General features: G+C 42.3%; 1 protein-coding gene across 1 annotated transcript in view; it reads left to right on the top strand.

Moving 5' to 3' along the window:
- The window catches only part of LOC141100709 (uncharacterized), a 424,196-nt gene that overhangs the window by 89,730 nt on the left and 314,989 nt on the right, over positions 1-19,477 (top strand). The window contains exons 30-35 of the mRNA XM_073589356.1: positions 4,138-4,374; positions 4,542-4,664; positions 5,134-5,256; positions 8,878-9,003; positions 9,663-9,899; positions 10,064-10,186. Coding sequence (XP_073445457.1) covers positions 4,138-4,374; positions 4,542-4,664; positions 5,134-5,256; positions 8,878-9,003; positions 9,663-9,899; positions 10,064-10,186 — 969 coding nt within the window. The remainder of the gene's footprint in view (positions 1-4,137; positions 4,375-4,541; positions 4,665-5,133; positions 5,257-8,877; positions 9,004-9,662; positions 9,900-10,063; positions 10,187-19,477) is intronic.

The raw sequence follows: 19,477 nt of genomic DNA, 5'->3' as shown, positions 1-19,477 counted from the left end.
AATACCCAGACCCAAACCTGGACCCCATTCACTTGAATATGGGGCCCAAACATCCAGTATTTGACACACTGTCATGTGCATTACGTTTATAAAGCGTCAAGGGCTCCCCTTGCTTTTTTTATTATTTAAATAAATATTTTAAGAAAACAGTGTGGGGTCCCCATCATTTTTGACAACCAGCCTTGCTAAAGCAGACAGCTGGGGGCTGGTATTCTCAGGCTAGTAAAGGCCATAAATATTGCCCCCTCAGCCTAAAAATAGTAGCCTGTGACCGCCCGGAAGAGGCACATCTGTTGGATGCATCTATTCTGGTGCTTTGCCCAGCTCTTCCCACTTGCCCTGTGGTGGTGGCAAGTGAGTTTCATACTTGTGGAGCTGATGTCACCTTTTTATTGTGCAGTGACATCAAGCCCACGGCTTAGTAGTGCAGAGGCGTTTATAAGACACCTATCCATTACTAATCCTATAGTTATATTATAAATAAACACACATCAAGTATAAAGTTCTTTATTTGAAATAAAAACAAATCACACTTTTACATTTTTATTTAAATTTAACAGTTATATTCACCTAAAGCCCATTCCACTACATCCTTCGTCTTCTGTAAAAAAAATAAACCATATCCCTCAACTGTCCGTCGTTCTGTCCTAAGTGGCAATCCATGTATGTGTTTCATTTTTTAATTATTAAGTTATAGAGCAGGCGGCGGCTGATGAATACTCCCATCAGCCGACTCCTGCTCTTGCTGTTATTAGCGGCAGCAGGCATAGCCTGATGGAAGCAGTGACAGAGGTAAACTTTTTACCTCTGATCACAGCTGCAGGCTCACACTCTCATTTGACAGTGTGGGAACCGCGGCTGTCTGACCGGCAATAATGATTTTAATGCCGATCACAAGCAGTGTTTGCTGTGCTGTCATGCACATGACAGCAAGACAAAAACCCAGTATTTGGGGGGGGGGTGAACCTAAACAGTATCAATGACTTCCTTGTGAAGTCTGTGTTCACTGTCACGATAAATAGATGTTAGATACAGACGCCGATCTTTACTGTCCAGGTTAGCCCATCTCTATTGATCAGTGAAGATGCCAGTTGTCAGATTTCCATTGTTCTGATACTGATGACCAAAATTTAGGTAAGGTGATCACTATTACTGTATATGCATGGACAACCCCTTTAAGGTTTCTTAACTTATTTCCATATACTTGATATTATATTAACTGTGCTCATAATAAAAACAAACTTGGACTTCTTCACATGGTGCAGTTATATTGCTTTATGTTACAAGTAGTTACCAGCCTGGGACAACATCTTATACACATTATGGGGGTGGCTGCAATCATTAACCCCTTTCCTACATTAGACGTACTATTCCGTCCATGTGACCTTAGGACCTAAGTCCCAAGGACGGAATAGTACGTCTAGCGCGATCAGCTGCGCTCACGGGGGGAGCGCAGCTGATCGCGGCCGGGTGTCAGCTAATTATCACAGCTGACACCCGGCACTATGTGTCAGGGGCGGTCACTGACTGCCCCCGACACATTAACCCCTGGCACACCGCGATCAAACATGATCGCGGTGTACCGGGGGCATAGGAGAGAAGCGCGCAGGGAGGAGGCTCCCTCTGTGCTTCTCTGAAACCCCTGCAGCAGTGCGAAGTGCAGCGCTGCTGTGGGGGCCTGCTTCCCTGTAGGTCCCCGGATCCAATATGGCGCCAGGGACCTTTGGGGGCCTGCAGGGAGCCGGCTTCCTCATGCCTGCAAAGCGCAGGCACGAGGAAGCCTTCTGTACTGCCTGTGACAGATCGCTGATCTGTCACAGCGATCTGTGATGTAACAGATCAGCGATCTGTCACATAACAGTGATGTCCCCCCTGGGGCAATGTAATAAAGTTAAAAAAAAAGTGTAAAAATAATTTAAATAAAATCGCTAAATAAATTTTAAAAAAAATATTCCCTAATAAATTCATTTTTTGAAAAAAAACAAACAAACAATAAAAGTGCACATATTAGGTATCGCCGCGTCCGTAACGACCTGCCCTTTAAAACTGACCCACTAGTTAACCCCTTAATTGAACCCCGAAAAAATAAAAATAAAAAACAAAGCAAAAAACAATGCTTTATTATCATACCGCCGAACAAAAAGTGCAATAACGCGCAATCAAAAAGACGGATATAAATATCCATGGTACCGCTGAAAACGTCATCTTGTCCCGCAAAAAACGAGCTGCCATACAGCATCATCAGCAAAAAAATAAAAAAGTTATAGCTCGCAGAATAAATCGATGCAAAAATAATTATTTTTTATAAAAAATTGTTTTCATTGCATAAAAGCTCCAAAACATAAAAAAATAAATGAAGTATCACTGTAACCGTACTGACCCGAAGAATAAAACTGCTTTATCAATTTTACCGCACGCGGAACGGTGTAAACGCACCCCCCCCCCAAAGAAATTCATGAAATGCTGGTTTTTGTTCATTCTGCGTTCCAAAAATCGGAATAAAAAGCGATCAAAAGAAGTCACATGCCCGAAAATGGTACCAATAAAAATATCACCTCGTCCTGCAAAAAATAAGACCTCACATGACTCGGTGGATCAAAATATGGAAAAATTATAGCTCTCAAAATGTGGTGATGCATAAACTATTTTTATAATAAAAGCGTCTTTTAGCGTGCGACAGCTGCCAAACATAAAAACCCGCCAAAAATAGTAAATCAAACCCCCCTTTATCAACCCCTTAGTTAGGGAAAAATAATAAAATAAAAAAAAAATTATTTATTTCCATTTTCCCATTAGGGCTAGGGTTAGGCTAGGGCTAGGGTTGGAGTTACAATTGGGGGGGTTTCCACTGTTTTGGCACATCAGGGGCTTTCCAAATGCACATGGCGTCCGATCTCAATTCCAGCCAAAAAAGTCAAATGGCGCTGCTTCCCTTCAGAGCTCTGCCATGCACCCAAATAGTGGTTTACCCCCACATATGGGGTATCAGCGTACTCAGGACAAATTGCACAATAACTTTTGGGGTCCTGTTACTCTTGGGAAAATAAATATTGGGGGTGAAAAGATCATTTTTGTGGAAAAAATATGATTTCTTAATTGTACGGCTGTATGTTATAAACTTCTGTGAAGCCCTTGGGGGTTCAAAGTGCTCAACACATATCTAGATAAGTTCCATGGGGGGTCTAGTTTCCAAAACGGGGTCACTTGTGGGGGGTTTCCACTGTTTAGGCACATCAGGAGTTCTCCAAACTAAACATGGCATCCAATCTGAATTCCAGCCAATTTTGCAGTGAAAAAGTCAAACGGCACTCCTTCCCTTCCGAGCTCTGCCATGCGCCCAAACAGTGGTTTCCCCCCCACATATCAGGTATCAGCGTACTCATAACAAATTGCACAATAACTTTTACAGTCCAATTTCTCCTGTTACCCTTGGTAAAATAAAAAAATTGAACCTGAAGTAATTTGTTTTGTGAAAAAAAGTTAAACGTTCATTTTTTTTAAACATTCAAAAAATTCCTGTGAAGCACCTGAAGGGTTAATAAACTTTTTGAATCTGGTTTTGAGCACCTTGAGGGGTGCAGTTTTTAGAATGGTGTCACTTTTGGGTATTTTCTATCATATAGACCCCTCAAAGTGACTTCAAATGTGATGTGGCCCTTAAAAATAAAATGGTGTAAAAATGAGAAATTGCTGGTCAACTTTTAACCCTTATAACTTCCTAACAAAAAAAAATTTGGTTCCTAAATTGTGCTGATGTAAAGTAAACATGTGGGAAATGTTACTTATTAGGTTTTTTGTGTGCCATATCTCTGTGATTTAAGATCATAAAAATTCAAAGTTGGAAAATTGCAAAATTTTCAAAATTTTCGCCAAATTTCTGCTTTTTTCACAAATAAGCGCAAGTTATATGAATGAAATTTTACCACTGTCATGAAGTACAATATGTCACAAGAAAACAATGTCAGAATCACCGGGATCCATGGAAGCGTTCCCGAGTTATTGCCTCATAAAGAGACAGTGGTCAGAATTGTAAAAATTGGCCCGGTCATGAACGTGCAAACCACCAGTAAAGGTGTTAAAAACCTGCACAGTTGTTATGGTATTTTGCTTATCATGTTTTTCTACTCAACACTGCAGATATAGACGAATGCCTGGAAAATGTCACCGAGTGCCCAGACTATTCAAATTGTACCAACACACCTGGGTCATACAAATGTGAATGTCACCAAGGGTATGGTGGAGAAAACTGCACAGACATTGATGAGTGTACAACAGCGAATGACTGCAGTCTCTGGGCGGACTGTAACAACACTGACGGCTCCTACATCTGTACATGCAGGGACGGGTACTCTGGTAATGGGACGGAATGTACGGGTGAGTATATATGTTCCTTACCTATGTTATAGATATCTGAGTGTCTACAGGTTAAAATGTTACAGCTAGATGCTCTGTATATACTTTCCTTATTTCCTATATTATCCTACAATTTCTAAAATAGCCTACTGTATCAGCTAATGCATCTTCTTTATATAATTTTGCAGATATTGATGAGTGTTTGGAAAATCCCCCTATTTGTGAGTTAAATGCATCCTGTATGAACACGAATGGCAGCTATGAATGCTCTTGCGATCCTGGATTCACCCTTGTAAATGGAACCTGCGAGGGTAAGTACACGGCTGATGTAACATCACATCACATTATAATAAAGTTCTATACCAGAGAAAACTTAACCATGCAGCCTAAAGATGGAGAGAAGCAATAAGAGACAAGTAAGGTTATGTCAACTAGTGTTTTAAATTTTTAAAGTGTCTGCCCACAAACAATAGTGGTCTAGGCTGTGTAGCACATAGATCTGATATAAACGGGTAAGAGCAGAATACCAGGTGACCCTCTGCAATTAATACCATACTAATAATGCAATTAATGATAATCATGGTACAGTAACATACAACTACCAGTATAACACTGAGAGAGGCGCTGATGTAAGAAGCTTCTCTAGGACATGTTACATCTGTCACACAGCAAATCAGTCACCTACTGTAGATATTGTCTAAATAGCACCCAGTTGTGCATTTAAATCAGTGGTAATTTGTCATTTTTTTCTGGAAATAAACTATATATTTTTTTTAATAGATATTGTAGAATGTGATGATGAAGAGTACTGCACAGGAGCAGGAAGATTGTGTATAAATGAAATTGGTAGCTTTAAATGTATCTGTCAGCCAGGATACACAGAAGACAATGACAGCTGTGTCGGTAAGTAATGGTTTCATCTTACAGGATCCAAAGACTGTGGGATACATTGTCAATTCATTCTAATTCTAAGACTGTGCAAACTTACATTAGACAGTCTAAAGCCTTCCTCACACATAGCGAGATCGCTGCTGAGTCACAAGATTTGTGACACAACAGCGATCTCACCAGCGAGATCGCTGTGTGTGACAGCGATCAGCCCCACTGCCGGGTATCGCTGATCGCTGCAGAAACCTCTGGACATTTTTGGGGTCGCTGGTCTCCTGCTGGCCAGCACACATCACTGCGTGTGACAGGCAGGAGACCAGCGACCAGCAAGCAGGAGCTCGTATCCAAGGTAAACATCGGGTTTCTAAGGGGCGTGCGGCCCTAGAAACCTGATGTGTACCTTAGTTACCAGCACGCTGATGCAGGGACCTGGTAACCAAAGTACTGTACACATCGGGTTTCTAGGGGCCGCGCGCCCCTTAGAAACCCGATGTGTACCTTGGTTACCAGCTCCCTGCATCAGCGCGCTGGTAACCAAGATACACTGCGAGTAACTAAGCAATGTGCGTCGCTTGTTACCCGCGTGTCACTGGTCCTGATCGCTGGTGAAGCTGCCTGTTTGGCAGCTCACCAGCGATCATGTAGCAACACACCAGCGATCCTGACAAGGTGATATTGTTGTCGGGATCGCTGGTGTGTCGCTATGTGTGAAGGGGCGCGTAAAATGTACCAGATTTACCATAGGGATTAATTCTGTTTGATAAGTCTGGGTTAGGAATATCTAGTCTAAATCAACCCTAATAGTTGGTTTAAGTTGTGCCAGAAATTTTTTACATTAGACCATGCCCTTCTTCTGCCAAGCCATGCAGTCTTTTAGTGAGGACATGCCCACTTCTCAGACAAGGCACAACAATTGTCATTAATGACAGCTTTTCAGCTAACATTACACCAGCTTGATAAACATATCCATAATTCTGTAGATTGACTAAATTGATACAACATAATAAATACCAATGCACTTTTAGGTTACATAGCTTTAACTACTTCTGGACTGCCCATAGATTATAAATGTCCATTCAGTCCACACTTATGTTTGCAATGATATTCTAAAATGTCAATGCATACTAAGTAGTTTGTGGGAGATTGTGCTGCTGTGGGGGCAGGGAGTCCACTATCAGACACAGACAACATAGAGAAGATAAACATGGATTATCATGTTTACCTTCTAGATCTCTGTTTATAAAGACCTAAAGCAGTGCTTGTGTATATAGACTAAGAAGCACTGACAGTGCTTCCTCCTCCATGCTTCCTTCTCTGGATCCAGTGGTCATGTGATCACCTATTGTAAGGAGACAGTAGGAGCTTAGTGAAGACCGTAGGGGGTGTGTTCATCTTTTCTTTGAGAGTTATGGCCTGCTTATGATTGGTCAGCATCATACAGGGGGAAGAACACACCCCAATGAAAACTATCTGATAGCACTCACTTTGACTAAGTTAACTCATCATGAGCCAAATACATTGATTGCTAACATCTCTGTATTGCAGAGGTAAAATAAATAAAATATAATAAAAAAATGAAACAAGTAAATAAAAACGTATATATATATATATATATATATATATATATATATATATATATATATATATATATATATAGATAGAGAGAGAGAGTTAATAAAAACATTTTTTGCAACCATATTTTATTTATTCATAAAAAATAGGGGCTCTGACAATTACTTAATTAAAAAAAATATATTTTTCATCCACATTTCCTATGCAGACCAGCGTATTTTTATAGTTATTAACTACAGACAAACCTTGTGTAACCTGATTCTGCAGTCAGGTGTTTTCTGCCTTCTGCCCCCTTTTCTTATGAACTTGCAGAGAGAGGAAGAGGGAGCTGATGGGGTGAAGTAACACAACTCTGCAAGATAATCCTAATGACAGGTTGTTGTTTTTTTGAAGAATGTAACCATACAACTGAATTGGATCTGTACTTAAAATATTGTTGTGTTTTTTTACTGCAAATTACTTAGAAAGTTACTTTGTTTTTTTAATCTAACTGATTCTGGACCACGAATAGATTTTAAACATCTGTGATCCAAAATGTCACTGCATAGTAGCTGGGATCGAGCTTTCAAAGACAGTTGGACACTGTATAGAGAAGGCAAAAATGGCTTATTAGTGTCTTTACCTTCCTTATCACTGTGTACACAGTTCTACATAAGTGCCTTGAATATAGTAATAGCAAATACTGACAGTGCTTCCTCTTCTGAACCCAGCGATCATGTGTAGGGAGGCAGCGGTAGCTCCTAGGTCCCAGGAAACCCTCTCACCACTCCTATAAAACCAGCAGACTGCATTTAGAATGTAAATGGGTTAATATAACAGTCATAGTTACAAGGGAAATAAAAATATATTTAAATTTTGAAATGCTCTCAAAGGTCTTTGATGACCTTATTGGGGGGCACAATGTGTGAAATAAATGAAAAAAATTATAAAAATAAGTTGATAAAGAGTATAAACAAATTAATAAGTAGGTAAATAAATATAAAAAACACAATAAATGCAAATTTCTGTTAATAGCCCCTGCTCCCATTGAAAATAAGCCAAATCGTGTCTGATAAATAAACATAATTGTCAGAGAAAGAGGAACATACTTTTTAAATGTATTTTAGTGGTCATAAAAAAATAACAAATTGTGAAAAACAAACACATATTTACTGTAATCCCCCCAGTATCACAAAAACACTATGAAAATGACATGAAAATGAAGCCTCGAGTATAACAAAAAAGATGCAAAAATTATTCAAATATCCTAACAATATAAGAAAATGAATAGCTCTTTAAACCACAAAAACCTTAAATGTACTTGGTCAGGAATGGGGGTAAATAACCTGTTCTTGAACTGGATAAACACAATAAGTCAATACAAAAGTGGTTACAACAGTCTAGATAATCTTTAAGGTTGTATGCACACATGGCAGATCGGTGCATTGCATCTAGATAAGGTTTGCAAAAATCCATTTGCTTGCAGATAGGACCCCTAAAAGGGGTTGTCTACTGCTTGGAAAACTCCTTCTCATTCACCATATTTCCCGCTTAAAAAATAATTCCATCTATACTCACCAATGGAAGAAGTGGGAGCTGCGGCTGCTCTTTCACTTCCTTCAGATATCCGATTTATCTGAAGGAGGGGAGAGCGAAGAGGTCGCTGATTGACTGCAGGGATCGTATGACATAACAACGTCATGCGAGCCCCAGGAGAGGCGGCGCGGACACCACTGGAATAGCACCCGCAACAGACGTGAGTGTAGGTGTTATTATTTTGTAAGCGGGAACATTGTGATTGAGATGAGGTTGTCTGAGTAGGACAAGCCCTTTAATAGATCTCATTTATCGAAATGATGAATTGAAAACTGTGCAACAAATGTAACTTATGTGAATATATCCTAAATCAGTGACATGCATACTTTGTACAGAAATGTGTTGTACTGTTGTGAAAGAGAAAGTCATAAACTTTTCTGCTTTTACTTTCTGTCCTGTTTTTATCATCTTGTTATCATTAACAGCCTATAAATAATGATATAATATTCAGTGCAATTATGGTAATATCTTATTTTTTTTTCATTTTAGATATTGATGAGTGCTCTAATCCTGCATTGAATAATTGCTCAGAAAATGCCACATGCTCTAATGTGGCCGGATCGTTTTATTGCCAATGCTTGGAAAACTACAGGGGAGATGGTGTTATCTGTACAGGTAAGCGACTTACAGGTTATATTTATGGCAAGAAAAAAGTCGTTCATTGTATACCAGTTTATACAGTATTTCTGATAAAAACAGTTACCTTAATAATTCTGAACTAAAAATAAGAATAAGTCATTATACCAGATTGGGGTCCAGAATTAAGAAAATTATAACAGTAAGGGTCATAGGATGAGAGACATTATTACAGGGAGGAAGCAGAAATTGGAACTTTATTACAGGAAAAGGACAAGAATGGGGACGTTATTACAGGAAAGGGACAGAATGGAGGATATTATTATAGTCAGGGGAAAGGATTGGGGACAATATTACAGGAAGGAGCCAGGACAGGGGACTTATAGGAAGGTGCAATGATAGGGACATTATTAAACGTGTATGTCATTATAGAATCTAGAATGATACAAAGGCGCTTACATCTGACCAACATGGAAGTGGCACCCAGGTCTAAATTTTTCCGGGGCCCATGGGACTCTAATAACGCCAATGTATACTTTATGTGGTGCTGTAAAGTTATTATATTATTACATCATGTTGCAAATAACTATCAGCCTGGGACAACATCTAATACACTTCATGAAGGTGGCTGCCACCACTAAAAAACTGCACAGTTGTTATGGCATTTTGCTTATTAGATTTTTTTCTTAACACTGCAGATATAGATGAATGCCTGGAAAATGAAAACTTGTGCCCACTCCATTCAAATTGTACCAACACACCTGGTTCATACAAATGTGAATGTCACCAAGGTTATGATGGAGAAAACTGCACAGACATTGATGAGTGTACAACAGCGAACGACTGCAGTCTCTGGGCGGACTGTAACAACACTGAAGGCTCCTACATCTGTACATGCAGGGATGGGTACTCTGGTAATGGGACGGAATGTACGGGTGAGTATATATGTTCCTCACCTCACATAATAGATATCCAAAAGTACAAATGTTACACCTGGGCGTTCTGTACAGACCTTCCTTATTTCCTATATTATCCTACAACTTCTTGAATAACCTACTGTATCTATCAGCCAATACATCTTCTTTACATTATTTTGCAGATATTGATGAATGTTCTGAAAATCCCCTTATTTGTGGAGTGAATGTATCCTGTACGAACACGAATGGCAGCTATGAATGCTATTGCGATCCTGGATTCATTCTTCTAAATGAAACCTGCGAGGGTAAGTACACGACTGATGTAACATCACATCACATTATAATAAAGTTCTATACCAGCAGAAAACTTAACCATGCAGTCTAAACATGGAGAGAATAAAAAAACGACAAGTAAGATTATTATAACAACGTGTGTTTTTAATTTTAAATAGTCAAACAATAGTGTTCTAGCCTGTGTAGCACATAGATCTGATATAAACTGGGAAGACCAGAATACCAGGTGAACTTCTACTACTAATACGAAACGCGCGTCGGGTGTGGTGGGCTCCCGGGTGTTTAAGATAACTACATCTGAAGAATGTGCGGGTAATAAACTTATGCATTTATCAATATGTATATGAACTGTCATGATATGAAAGGGTTAGGTTTGATTGCATAACCATATTGGCATTGGTTATTATAGCTTTTCTCTCTTTTTTTGTTTGCACTATGCCGGTATCACTGGATTCATGTACTTATTTTTTATATTTATAAGATGTATTTGTATCTGTATAGAGTTTGTGTGATGGATTTATTATTGAAGGGGTACTGTAATACTAGTGCCAATACTATGGACTACATTGTATTAGTATTTGATCTTTAATGCCCACACTATAACAATATTGATTGTCTGTGATATTACCCGGGGTGCCCACCTATTGTCATGGTACCTGTGGCATCTTTTCTATTTTTTTATTAATATTTTAATGAGTTATTAATAATAATAATTTTTGTTACTATATTTGCGGTATCTTAGTCTGGTTTTTGGTGTTATATATGGTATACTGACTATGTGAGCCGTGATTGTTAGGATATAAATGTGGTGTCTTTATACTAATAATGTAATTAACGATAATCACAACTACCAGTAGAACAATGAGAGAGGCACTGATGTAAGAAGCTTCTCTAGGACATGTTACATCTGTCACACAGCAAATCAGTCACCTATTGTAGATATTGTCTAAATAACAATAAATGGTCAGTGGGTTGTTAAGAGTCTCTGATGGACATTCCCATTACTGCAATCATCATATTTAAAACAAGAATGTCCAAGCATAAATTAGTTATGGGCAAGAGAACTCAAAACTTAGAGTATCACTAACCACAAGGGGGAAGAAAGCCACCACCACAGAGTATAAACCAAAAAGTATAATCTTTATTTAAATCTACAATACATTAAAGGGAAATTTTAAAGTCTGCTAGATACCAGAGATGCAGGGGCCAAGGTTACACAGAAAATTACAAAACAACCCTCTTTCAACAAATTTGTTAACAGACAAGAAAGTGACGTTGTGGTAAATCTATGTATACATCATAAGAACATATTATAATATGGATACAATAATATCCCATAAATATACATACTGGTAATATGGCTCTAGGTTACAGTGCAAAAAAAGTTTTAATATCATGAAAAGAAGTGCTAGTGCAAATTACTTCAAAATATCATGAGAATTCAATGTATATTCAGCCTGGAATTGTGACCAAGTAACCCAGCAAGCAATAGAGGGATTATATAGCCATAATAAGAAGAGTAACCTATTGTGATACATAGACAATGGGCTATACACAATGTAATGTGCATATACAGTACTTTAATCACTGGTAAAAAAAAACAAAAAAACATATAATGAATTTGCGGTGATATATGTAAAACCTAGCCACATGAATGCACATGGACAAGAAGAATTACACTTAGTAATTATTTTACCTTTAAGGAAACCGGGACAGGGACCAATGAGACAGAGATTCCTGAATTGAGGGTTTCTGGGGGTAATTTTGGGACTGCCCTATTTATCACAGTCACATTGTCAAATGCCCCTTTTAAAGTCAGATCTCGCATTTGAGCAGTCCCAAAATTACCCCCAGAAACCCTCAATTCAGGAATCTCTGCCTCATTAGTCACTGTCCCGGTTTCCTTAAAGGGAAGGTGCAATCAAAAAAAAAAATTTGTCAGCAATTGAAAAAATGTAAAGAATTAATGTTAAATTTTCTTAAAAAATTGTATCATTTGTTCATAATTTAGTAAAATAATTTAGCAAAAGGTTTGGTATTTCCACTTTTAAACACTAGGGGGAGCAGCTACTGAAATCTCGACAAAAACCTAGTGTACAACTAGCTCACATTACGACTGCAGTAAATATGGGCTGAATCTGCTCACATGTGTGATGACACTCATCCCCTTCACTTCTGGGTGTTTGCTAAGGGATAAGAGAGGATAAGACTTAGGATCAAAGAGCGGAGCCATTTTGCTAGTGACTGCAAAGTTATACTGACTAGTAAACAGTCACTAAAGATGTCCGACAGCAACGATTCTGTTAGTTGGTGCTGCTCGCTGTATCATAAACTAGGGAATACACATGCACGCTCACACACAGAAAAATAAACATGCACGCTCACACACAGAATACACACGCACACTCACACATGCATGCTCACACAAAGAAAAATACATATGCATGCTCACACAGGAAAATACACTCACTCACACACATGCATGCTCACACTCATGCACATACACACTCAAACACTCATCACGCTCACACTCATCACGCTCACACTCACACATATGCACATACAGATGCACACTCACATGCACACTCTCACACTCAGTTATCACACTCACACTCATGCACATGCATGCTCACAATCATACACATGCATACTCATGCTCATACACATGCATGCTCACACATGCACACTCACAGGAAAAAACCCATGCACGCTCACACACACAGGAAAATACACAAGCACGCTCACACACACAGAAAAATAATGTATAAATAAAATAAAGTATAATAACCCCTCTAGCCTAGCAGACATGGTGTGACGAGCGTCAGCTTACGCTGAGTCGTTTTTCTTTGAATGATTGGACCCTCTGGGCCGTGGCACCCACCCACCTAGGGCGAGCTGACCTAGTGAGGAACCACCCCCTATACAGGGAGTGTCAGGGGCACGACCAAGGGGGTGAGCCACCACGGCTGCTGGACCAGATGGCCGGCTCAGGAAGCAAGACGAGACAAGGCATTAGTTAAAGTAAACTTCATTCAGGAACACTTCAGGGTACAACAGGTGCAAAGGTGAACACACAAAGAACACAAAGCAAGATGCGTGCAAGGGCACGCCGAGGTCCAAGGCATGAGGAACTCTTCAAGGTAAAACAGGTGCAAAATGTGAACACACAGAATCCATATAACAAGGTGCGTGCCAGGGCACGCCAAAGTCCAAGGCAGGGTGCGAGGAATCGGACTCCGGAAGACTGGCAAGGGCTGACAGGGTCCAGGCATCAGAGTGTAGACATCTGGCTCCAGACCTCCGGCAGTAGTCAGCTGGCTTCAGGAATCCGGCAGACAAACTAGGTGACAAAACAGGGTGCGTGCAAGGAGACACGCCAGGATCAGATTCACAGAACGGAGACCTGGGCATGCCAGGGACGGGTACAAGGACGGAGGCATGCACGTGCGAGGACACGCCAGGGAGGAGCGCAAGGACGGTGGCCTGCGCGTGCGAGTGCACGCCAGGGCGGGGTTCAATGGCATCGCAATCTGGGGTGCTGGCATCGACCGACAGGGTCCAGGAATCAGGCTACGGACATCAGCTCCAGACATCAGGCCGCAGTCATCTAGGTCTGGACCTCTGGCAGTGGTCGGCAGGTTACGGAATCCGGCAGGCAAACTAGGGTTCAGAGCAGAGCAAAAGAGGAAAAAGGCTTTGTGCAAGAGTAGCACGAAAAGGCACAGTGCGAGAACCAGCGTGTATGCAAGGGAGCACGGAGACCACAGCTGGGGGCACCGGCAGGTGGTACCGACAATGGCATAAGCAGGCGGGCACGACTAGAGGCGGCACCGCTGCGACCACACAGCCGGAAACCACTATAGCACTGGACGGGGGCACAGCTGAGGCACATAGGCGAGCACGGCTAGAGGCGGCACGGCTGAGGCACACCAGGCAGGCACAGGCGACCAGGCACGTGCACGGAGGCACGGAGCCACAAGGCAGGGCTAGGCAAAGATACAGGACAGAGACGCGTGCAGACAGCACGGCAAAGCCTAGTACGAAAAGTGCAAGAGCGCACGAAGTATCAGAGACAAGGCATAGAGTAGTAGACAGGACCCTGCGCATGCAAAGGACATGCCAGGGACAAAGTACAAGGCGAGGTCTGCGCATACCGAGGGGCACGCCAGGGACAGAGCACAGAACGGAGGCCTGCACGTGTAGACAGACACGTCAGGGACAGGGACAGAGTCTAGCAGCGGCGCGTAGGCAGAATCCCAGAGCCGGGCCAAGTAAGAGCCTTGGGACTAGACAGGGTACAGAGCGGAGCCTGCACGTGTAGGAGACACGCCAGGGACAGACACAGAGTGAGGCCTGCACGTGTAGAGACACGCCAGGGACAGGTTACAGAACGGAGCCTGCACGTGTAGGAGACACGCCAGGGACAGGGTACAGAGCGAGGCCTGCACGTGTAAAGAGGCACGCCAGGGACAGACACAGAACGAGGCCTGCACGTGTAGAAACACGCCAGGGTGAGATACAGGACGGAGGCCTGCACGTGTAGGAGACACGCCAGGGACAGGGTACAAAACGGACATAACAAGAAGACATAGCGAGGACAAACAGAGCACGGAGGACAACACGAGACAAAGCACAAGACAAGAGACGGAATACGAGCATGGAGCGTGTGCAGAGACGCACGACAGAGCAGAGTGCAAGGGCACAGAATAGAGGGAGCAACCCCACAGACCAAGCAGCCATGCAGAGAAGCAACACAATACTCAGGCCTTGAGCATAGGAAGGGGCGGTCTGATATAGGGCATAGCACCACCACTTCTGGGTCAGGACCAGGGAAGAGGTTCCAGTTCAGATCCTCTAGGATCACAGAGCGCAGTCACATGATCAGGATTCCAGACATGCAGGGATGATTGCAGAACCGGACAGTGCAGGATCCTAGGAAAGGTCACATGATCAGGGTTTCAGACATGCAGAGACGAATGCAGAACCAGCCTATGCTAGAACATAGGAAGGACACATGATCAGGGATTCTAGACATGACGAGATGATCACAGAAGGCAGAGCAGAAATGCAGGCATCCTGCAGCTTAACAGACATGAAGTGAGTGTGCACACTGCTCTAGGGAACATGCAGGATAGCAGACACGAGATGCGCGTGCACACCGCTCCAGGGGTTCTTGAGGCAAAACAGACAAGGCAGACATGGCGGACATGACACATGGTCCCCCCACCCAGCCCACAGCTCCACTATACACAGTATGATGGTTCCACATCTCCGCTATGCACAGTATGGTGGGTCTACAGCTGCCCAATACACAGTATGATGGGCCCACAGCTCCCCAATACACAGTATGATGGACCCTCAGCTCCCTTATACACAATATATTGGGCCCACAGCGCCGCTATACAGAGTATGAAGGGCCCACAACTTCCCTATACATAGTATGATGTTCCCACTGCTCCCACAAAATACTGAATGAATCCCACAGTAGCCATCAGACTGTATAACGGCCCCCGCTTTAGTCCCCGAACTGTATAATGGTTTCCAAATTAGTTCCCAAACTGTATAATGGCCCCTGCATTAGCTCCCAAACTGTATAATGGCCCCTGAATTAGTCCCCAAACTGTATAATGGTCCCCGAATAAGTTCCCAAACTGAAAAATGGCCCCCGCACATTAGTCCCCAAACTGAATAATGGCCCGCACACATTAGCTCTCAAACTGTATAATGTCTCTTGAATTAGTTCCCAAACTGTATAATGCCCTCCTACATTATCTCCTAAACTGTATAATGGCCCCTGCATTAGTCCCCAAACTGTATAATAGCCCCTGCATTAGTCCACAAGCTGTATAAGGGACCCTGAATTAGTCCCCAGCTTTGTAAGGGCCCCTGCATTAGTCCAAAAGCTTTATAATGGCCCCTGCATTAGTCCCCAAGCTGTATAAGGGCTCCTGCATTAGTGCACAAGCTGCAAAAGGGTCCTGCTTTGGCAAAAAGCTGCATAAGGGCCCCTGCATTAGTCCACAAGCTGTATAAGGGCCCATGCATTAGTCCACAAGCTGTATAATTGCCCTTGCATTAGTCCACAAGCTGTATAAGGGCCCATGAATTAGTCCCCAAGCTGTATAAGGGCCTCTACATTAGTTCCCAAGCTGTATAATGGCCCCTGCATTAGTCCACAAGCTGCATAAGGGCCCCTGTATTAGTCCCCATGCATTAGTCCACAAGCTGTATAAGGGCCTCTACATTAGTTCCCAAGCTGTATAATGGCCCCTGCATTAGTCCCCAAGCTGCATAAGGGCCCCTGTATTAGTCCCCAAGCTGTATAAGGGCCCATGCATTAGTCCACAAGCTGTATAAGGGCCCATGCATGAGTTCCCAAGCTGTATAAGAGCTCCTGCATTAGTCCACAAGCTGCATAAGGGCCCCTGCATTAGTCCACAAGCTGTGTATTGGCTGCTGAATTAGTCCCTAAAAAGTATGAGGGTCCCCCACACAGTTTCAAGGTCCCTCACACTACAGTTGTGGCCAAAAGTATTGACACCCCTGCAATTCTGTCAGATAATAATCAGTTTCTTCCTGAAAATGATTGCAATCACAAATTCTTTGGTATTATTATCTTCATTTAATTTGTCTTAAATGAAAAAACACAAAAGAGAATGAAGCAAAAAACATTGATCATTTCACACAAAACTCCAAAAATGGGCCAGACAAAAGTATTGGCACCCTCAGCCTATTACTTGGTTGCACAACCTTTAGCCAAAATAACTGCGACCAACCGCTTCCGGTAACCATCAATGAGTTTCTTACAATGCTCTGCTGGAATTTTAGACCATTCTTCTTTGGCAAACTGCTCCAGGTCCCTGATATTTGAAGGGTGCCTTCTCCAAACTGCCATTTTTAGATCTCTCCACAGGTGTTTTATGGGATTCAGGTCTGGACTCATTGCTGGCCACCTTAGAAGTCTCCAGTGCTTTCTCTCAAACCATTTTCTAGTGCTTTTTGAAGTGTGTTTTGGGTCATTGTCCTGCTGGAAGACCCATGACCTCTGAGGGAGACCCAGCTTTCTCACACTGGGCCCTACATTATGTTGCAAAATTTGTTGGTAGTCTTCAGACTTCATAATGCCATGCACACGGTCAAGCAGTCCAGTGCCAGAGGCAGCAAAGCAACCCCAAAACATCAGGGAACCTCCGCCATGTTTGACTGTAGGGACCGTGTTTTTTTCTTTGAATGCCTCTTTTTTTCTCCTGTAAACTCTATGTTGATGCCTTTGCCCAAAAAGCTCTACTTTTGTCTCATCTGACCAGAGAACATTCTTCCAAAATGTTTTAGGCTTTTTCAGGTAATTTTTGGCAAACTCCAGCCTGGCTTTTTTATGTCTCGGGGTAAGAAGTGGGGTCTTCCTGGGTCTCCTACCATACAGTCCCTTTTCATTCAGACGCCGACAGATAGTACGGGTTGACACTGTTGTACCCTTGGACTGCAGGGCAGCTTGAACTTGTTTGGATGTTAGTCGAGGTTCTTAATCCAACATCCGCACAATCTTGCGTTGAAATCTCTTGGCAATTTTTCTTTTCCGTCCACATCTTGGGAGGTTAGCCACAGTGCCATGGGCTTTAAACCTCTTGATGACACTGCGCACGGTAGACACAGGAACATTCACGTCTTTGGATATGGACTTGTAGCCTTGAGATTGCTCATGATTCCTCACAATTTGGTTTCTCAAGTCCTCAGACAGTTCTTTGGTCTTCTTTCTTTTCTCCATGCTCAATGTGGTACACACAACGACACAGGACAGAGGTTGAGTCAACTTTAATCCATGTCAACTGGCTGCAAGTGTGATTTAGTTATTGCCAACACCTGTTAGGTGCCACAGGTTCTGTTATTTACACAAATTAGAGAAGCATCACGTGATTTTTCGAACAGTGCCAATACTTTTGTCCACCCTCTTTTTTATGTTTGTTGTGGAATTATATCCAATTTGGCTTTAGGACAATTCTTTTTGTGTTTTTTCATTTAAGACAAATTAAATGAAGATAATAATACCAAAGAATTTGTGTTTGCAATCATTTTCAGGAAGAAACTAAGCATTATCTGACAGAATTGCAGGGGTGTCAATACTTTTGGCCACAACTGTATGTATAAGGGTCCCCCCATTGTTTATGATGCCCCACATCACACCACAAGTTTTAATTAAAAAAAAAAAAATCATATACTCACCTAACCCAGGATCCTGACGAGTCCAGCAGCAAGGCAACGTACTGTAATAGTGCCGTCTCCCACACTGAGCGTCAGAGTCTCAATGCAGCGCGATGACGGCAACGTACCAGGACTCTGACGTCCTCAGCGTGCGTTGGCACCTCGGTTGTTCAGTAGGCCTGATTAATAAAGTGATCTGTAGTCTACAGAACAGAGAATGGTTGTGCCGGGAGATCTACCGCAGGGCTTAACTGTATATGCGCAATATACATGCTGATAAATTAGGCTCTAGGGTAACCGTCCACTCTGCACCCTGGTAGCTACGCTACTGTACACTGTGGCTATAGACATCAGGTATTACACCGGTCACATATTTCCCAGTATACAACATCTGATGTCTGTACACACAACATATTATATCCCTAATATATCCAATACTATGTGTACAGACATTGGATGTTATATACAGGATAATGTGTCATGTAATATATTACTATGTGTACAGACATCAGATGTTTTACCATCACATATTATCCTGTAAATAAGATCAGATGTCTGTGCATATAGTAAAGGATATAGGAGTGACATATTCTCCTGTACACTGTATGTACTATGTGCAATTGTGCACTGTGTGTACTATGATATTTGCACTGACTGCTCACTCATGGACCGGGCTACAGGCTATACATCATATGGTGGCTCTATATATTATATGCAGTGTGTGATGTCCTGCAGCCTATGATCCTGTATGCAGCTGTCTGCTGTGAGACTGAGTTATTGATGCAGCTTGATCTTACACACAGATCGGGCGAAGCTGAAGCCGATGACCCCACTGACATTGCGACCCAATCTGTGTTAAGGTTCAAGCTGGGCAATAAATCATCTCACCTGCCTCAGCCTGACTGCAGACACCGCAAGGCAAGATCCAACCCTGCCAGACACCTCTTGCCCTGGCCCCCTGCTCTGCTGACCTCAGCGCAGAAGCTCCTGTCAGCTCGGCCGGCTGGCAGGTGACATCCACCCTCACATCATGCCGTTTCTGCAATGCTGGATATGCTGGCACTTGTACAACTCTATGGTACAGTACAGTGTCGGAAGGCCTA

This window comes from Dendrobates tinctorius, unplaced genomic scaffold, assembly GCF_039654945.1.
Source record: "Dendrobates tinctorius isolate UK_male_01 unplaced genomic scaffold, ASM3965494v1 ptg000107l, whole genome shotgun sequence".
In the NCBI taxonomy this organism is placed as follows: domain Eukaryota; kingdom Metazoa; phylum Chordata; class Amphibia; order Anura; family Dendrobatidae; genus Dendrobates; species Dendrobates tinctorius.
This window is presented reverse-complemented; position numbering and strand designations above follow the sequence as displayed.